At 38.1% G+C, this 6,253-nt stretch overlaps 1 protein-coding gene across 2 annotated transcripts in view; it reads right to left on the bottom strand.

Moving 5' to 3' along the window:
* Positions 1 to 338: 338 nt before the first annotated feature.
* Positions 339 to 6,253, bottom strand: part of LOC108752975 (acid sphingomyelinase-like phosphodiesterase 3a) — a 45,037-nt gene continuing 39,122 nt past the window's right edge. For both annotated transcript variants that reach the window (XM_018494250.1, XM_018494251.1), the window contains exons 7-11: positions 5,517 to 5,697; positions 4,975 to 5,084; positions 4,653 to 4,828; positions 3,587 to 3,718; positions 339 to 1,031 (exon numbers count right to left, since the gene is read on the bottom strand). In XM_018494250.1, the coding sequence (XP_018349752.1) occupies positions 911 to 1,031; positions 3,587 to 3,718; positions 4,653 to 4,828; positions 4,975 to 5,084; positions 5,517 to 5,697 (720 nt within the window). In that variant the 3' untranslated portion in view covers positions 339 to 910. The remainder of the gene's footprint in view (positions 1,032 to 3,586; positions 3,719 to 4,652; positions 4,829 to 4,974; positions 5,085 to 5,516; positions 5,698 to 6,253) is intronic.

The raw sequence follows: 6,253 nt of genomic DNA, 5'->3' as shown, positions 1-6,253 counted from the left end.
ATTTATATCTAGTGATTTATATCCTGTTGGCGACTGATTTATAAAGAAGAATTATTAGCAAGTTTGCCGAGTTAGCCAAGTAATCCAATCTTCCCCTCATTATTCGGATATTTCGGATAAATACGAATATGAGGATTCTGATTCAGAGTATCTGAATACTGAAAAAAAAAGCGTCTGATTTTATATTATCTATTAAAATAATAATTTATTCAAAATTTATCAATCGAATTTTTTGCTGTAAACCTCTCGATTAATTTTAATAATAAGATTCTTGTACAAATTTCGAATTTATATTTACTTAGAGAGAGAGAGAGAGAGAGAGAGAGAGGAGAAGGGGGGAGTAACAAATTGTTATATACTGCATTTTAATTCAAATATTATTTGAATTATTTCAGCATACGAATTATCCAAATTACTCAAATTATCCGATTTATCCGAATTGTCCAAATTACTGGAATTATTCGAATAATCGTATTACCCGAATTATTCGGATATCTCAATTTCAAAGCTGAATTGCGGCGGCGTCCGAGTATTCTGGATATCTGTTGAATATCTCATCCGGAATTCGGATTTTACAGCCTCACATGAAAACCGTGTACCGGCGAACACACGCAACACCAAACACGACGGAACGAGAGCGCACCTGAACAATTTCGGTGGCGCGACAAGGAGAAGACGGAGACACGACAGAGACATAGACAAAGTAGATGACACACCGTGGGCGGCGTAACGCCGTATCGCTAGACGCGTTCGCCTTAATTCGTAGACCACTCCTAGACCGATCCGATCCGTAGCCGATCGATGGTGCGTCTCGATTGGATTCTGCCAGAGAAAAGACGCGGACCGTCGTTGTGGAGGGCCGACGCGGATTACAATCCGCGTTATCAGGAGTCCTTTGGTCTCGCTCATCCTACCGGTCGTTCAGAACCTCAGCGCAAATCAGCAGGACTAGCAGATGCAACGCGAAGTAGAGGCGCACGGTAGAGTGTCCCGCGGACGCCAGGGCATAAGCGTAGGACGAATAGCACTCCCTGTGAGCGTAACATACATGCATGTATAAGATATCTTTCATGATAAACAATGTAAAAAGTTTTGACAATTTGTCGAGATTATTTGGAGCAGAAAAATACTATTTTAGAGTTAGATTGTTGGGAATTTTTTTACAATTAGTAAACAAAAATGTGAAATACCTCACATTCTTTTCTTAACTGTCATTCGAGCTTGCCTTTTGTCTCAGTTTACATTAAATTAAAATAACGGTTATGAGAATACGGTTAAAAGAATATGAAAAATAACATATGGACAATGTTATCTTCCCTATCCTTTTGTCGCAATTTTTCGATAAATTTCTTTTGTCCTTTCGAACGAACGTACTTACGTATTCGATAGGATTCAAGTTTCGCTTCTCCGCCGAATCTTAGAGCTAACTTCGAAAATTCTAAGACAAATTAGCTGGCGACTCGGAGTATGCATTAATCACTCGACGTTTACATTCTTGTTATCTTCTCGCGCGATTTGTCAACTCGAGATTATTCCGAGGAAAAAAAAAAGTAGACTTTTCTTATTCCATCAATAATATATTTCTCCGGCACCGTTTTGCCCGATGCATAATACATTTTCCTCGCTTCGAGTGTACGTTAAAGAAGATTCGCGTGAAATTTCTTTAAAAATCTGTCTGGCGTGTATGTTCGTATTATTTTTGCAACGGCAGTCAGTCGTAAGGTGTTACAATATTACTGGCTAATACGAAATTGCTCCCAACTTCGAAACATTACCGCGCTAAAGCCATCTCGCTGAGAATTCTCTGAAATCTTTGAATTCTTTGAGACTCCTCCAAGACTTTGCAAGATTACATGACGCTTTCAAACTACGGGAGCTTTCACAGTGCTTAATTTACGAAAACGTCTCGTGCCGCTTTGCGAATATTGAAAAGTGCAGTAATCCCTCTCTATCCGTCTTTCCATTTATCCGTCTTCACGCCGACATTTATCTAGCCCGTTATGTGTATTACTGACTTGTTCTACTTTGAAATTTCAAACTGTTGAGACAACTCTTTCGGCGTCGAACCTTTATCGCCTCTGCTGTTTTAATATGTCAGACTTTTAACTGCTTGCTTTGGAAAATGAAAAAGTACATCGATTATTAAACAAAGTATCTTGTAAGAATACCGTAATGTGAATACAAATACACAATGAATAGGAAGTAAAGACTCTAAATGATCAAATTGGAGCTTTAGTGCTTGAATAGTTTAATGTAAGTTTACATACTACATATCCAATCCGGCAAATTGCGCCCCGCTTAATTTTCAGTCTTGAAACGTAATCTTAACAGAACTAAAGTAGTAATATTACAAATTAAATTGATAATATACAATAACATTGATTCTTATTTTAATAATTTAATGTTGATAAATATCTTAAAACCTGTAATTTTATTACTTTAGCCGACGTAATATTTTTCGCAATAGAATGATTTACATCGATTGTTGACAAATGTAATATATGAAGAAAATAAATATTATTCATATAATTTAGTTTAATATACCTACACATTTTGTACCAATAGGATTTTTTAAATATTTTAATAAACAAATTGTCTCGACAAATTGTCAGTCATCATCGATTTTTGCTCTCTGTTTGAGTTTATGATTAATAATAAATTAAAAAATATTTAAACTACGAAAATATTGCCCAATTAATTCAAAGCAAAGAACTTTCATTGACAAAATTTTCTAATCTTTCTTCGCCGTCCTCTTGTAATAATGCTATTACTTTAGCTGGCAGAATACGCGCGATATGTTTCGCTACAGAGTACTCTGATCTAATCGGTATTCACTTCACGTATACACAACCAATTAACGACGAACATCGAGAGCCTACTCTCAATGGATACCAAGTTTCATGAGGTATCATTTGGATTATTGTATCCTGCTTTTGAAATGGCAGAAAGCGATCGAATTAAATTTCTGTGAAAATTCACGATAACTTATTATTTAAATATTTAATTTAATTAGCTGTTAAAATTAATCAAGACGTTACATATATATACATATATATATTAAATAAGAAATAAACTCAAGATAGATTTATTTAAAAATGAAATATTTTTGTAAAAAAAAAAATCATACCCTCAATTTTGTTTTGTGAGAGAAATTTAATATCGTTCCCGTGAAATAAGCTTGTCGATATCACGAATATATTTTCGTGATAATGCAATTTTCTCGGCGTATATTGCACGATCGATCCACGTTTGAAATCGCTTTTACTTACGTTTAAACGGTAGATTGAAGTGCACTTTTATCGTAACCTCCATGCTCACGAAACGCACAATTGCAGTAACTCACGAAATTGATCAAGTATTTTAAAAACATCATATAAAAGTTTTTATAATCAAACAGTGGAGAGAAAACTAGAAAGCTAACGTACATTGCGAAACAAATTTTCATTATTATAAAAGAAAATACAAGTCTGCCAGAAGAGATTGCAAATGATGTATTTCTGAAATAAGAAGCCTTCCAAATAATTACTCGAAATTTTCGTAACACTCGATTATTTTTGCGAGTCGCTTGCATAAAGCTCAAGTATACCTGTAAGACTCGGGATTTAGCCTCGTCACAGTGCAGTAATGATGCAGCGCACAGACTCCGTTGAGAGGACCGCCACAGCCCCAGATTTGCTCTACCTCGCGCGGCAGCGAGACCGTGTTGGCCGCGTAATACCTGTGGGACATAGAATACACTCACTCCCACACACACACACACACGCACACACACACACACACGCACACACACGCACGTACGCACGAGGCGTGGGGTGTGCGAGGTAGGATAATATACACAGACCAAGACCGAGCTTGTGCATTAGGAGAAACGCGAGAGAGCGGTCGGGTATCAGGGCTGTTATTAGCATCGTAATGGTGCGCGCGTCTCGAAAAGGGGTAGACAGTTATCACAATGTCGCCGGGCCAGAGTCAGGTATTACTGCGAGATATAATTGCTGACTCACGCGGAGAAACAACGCGGGAATTATTAATCCTCAACCATGGGCATCGATATCTCACACGACCGACGCCGCTTAACCACATTCCGCACGTCAGCACGAAACACCCCATTGAGAGATTTTGACTGACATTAATGCGAAACGTAAGGCTAAGAGGCTTTCAACAATAAGCCACAATCGGATGTGAGAAGAATATTCTTCTTACCTTCGATTCTGGCTTATTGTTGAAAGTCCTTTATCCTTAGCTTTAAATCTTAAGTCGTAAGAAATTGACCAATCATAGTCGATTATATAATTGATTATATAATAATTGGTCAATTTCTTACGACTTAAAACTTAAAGCTTGGATAATGGGGCTTATTGCGGAAAGCCTTTAATAAATGGACCGCAACACAAACATAATCCTGAGTTGATTCTTTTCTTACAAGGATCGCGATCGGCATCTTAATAATATAAATGGTATTTTTAAACGATCACTATTTGTTTTACGTCGTATCCATTGATTAATAATTCTAACGAAGAAAGAAATGTACAGCGACACGAGACCAGCGGCTTAAGGCGTAATCGAGGCCAGTAATTAGCGGGGTACGCCATTATGGTTTTAGGGGTAAATTACGCGAACGGATCGATCGATCCACTTCATCGCATACATACCTGACGAAGGCGTAATCATTCGACTGCGTAAACCGGTCCGCCAGATCGTGAAGAGTGATCGCCGTTATCTCGTCCAGCTCATAATAGTCGAGCAGCGAGTACTCGACTATCCAGTTCGCTTTGCCGATTGAATTCGCTTCGGGCAGATTAAGATAGTACTGCGTGTAATCCAGAATCTGCGCAGCGTGCAACACGTACACATAGACAGGTTCTACATTTCTCCGTCCCTTTTGAAATTGGTACGTCGCGCAAATAGAGCGTTCCCGTTACGGAAACCTCGCGATAATATTGAGAATGTATACGCGCCCGCCGTACCACCTACCTGTCCAGTGTTAGTTTCGAACTTGTAGAGTCGCAAACCCGGGTTGTTGGGCCCCCCGACGGTGTTCGGCGTTACGCTGGGAGCCATCATTATCCAGGATACGGGCAGACCTGTTCAATACGAGTATCGTTTCACCGAATAATTTAATCGCGCGCTATACAAGTATTAATAAAATTAAGGTCAAAATAAAACCAATACGTTCATCTAGATCGGTGCGATATGAAGGGACGACAAATATTGATAAATAATTTCTCTGAGGAATCGATCGGTCCCCTTTTTCTGTGACTGTCAAAGGAAATACGATAGTTCAACAAAACACTTTGAAAAGAAAAACGAAGATCGAAGTTATTTCATTCTAGATTACAAGGCAAGAGATAAAGATAAATAGTCCACACGGTTTGTATCGTGTCAGGAAATTGTTATATTCGAGAGAAATATTATCTATAGTTGTACCTATATTGTGTATAGTGCTACGTACCCGCGATTTACTCTTTTGTAACTAGCGTTTTGTAAATAAGTCCTGACAATTTGCTGTAACATACCTGTGTCGCTGTATATCACGCGGAATGTATCCGAATGCCAGTGGCCAAAGAACTGTCCCCGGATGATGTCCGAGTAGAGCCGGACTACCTGCAGATACTTGGTGTTGTGCCTCTCGTTGAGCGCCGCGGCGCCGCTTTCGTGATCGTCCACCCCCGGCGGTGTGTGGCCGACTATGTACACCTGACCGTTACAGAGTTAGAATAGGAATGATCATCGAACATCGATATTTCGAGGAATCTGCATAGTTAGGTCGGTTCGACGTTTCGTTATCTGTGTTCTACCTTAATATCTATTCATGAAAACTCGATGTATTCCGATACTATCTTCGATGTTTCCCACGTTGGATTGACCTTTGACGAGCCGCGTTATTTGACGTGAAGACACTTTCCGATGCAATGTATACTTTTATGTCGCAAAAAAAAATTTTTTCTTAAAAAGTTTTTATTTAATTTTTCTATCATATGCGTATAAGATTTGATTGCGATGTGAAGATATGTCAAGACATGGCGGTTCAATAAATAATACTTTTAGAATATCAGCCTTTTTTTTCAGTCAATTAATTTATAAAAATATTTTCTATGTCCATTATTCGATGTTAATCCTACTTATTATCATTAATAATGCTTCATTCTGTGTACTTATATACTCTCTAAATTCTTTGGAGTAGTATCTCACCTTAAGAGTGAAATTTGAGCCAGTATTGGAAAAGAATGGCTCAATTTTCAATCTTGAAAAA

This window comes from Trachymyrmex septentrionalis, unplaced genomic scaffold (assembly GCF_001594115.1).
Source record: "Trachymyrmex septentrionalis isolate Tsep2-gDNA-1 unplaced genomic scaffold, Tsep1.0 scaffold62, whole genome shotgun sequence".
In the NCBI taxonomy this organism is placed as follows: Eukaryota; Metazoa; Arthropoda; class Insecta; order Hymenoptera; family Formicidae; genus Trachymyrmex; species Trachymyrmex septentrionalis.
Note: the sequence above shows the minus strand (reverse complement) of the source record. Positions and strands in the feature narration are given on the sequence as shown.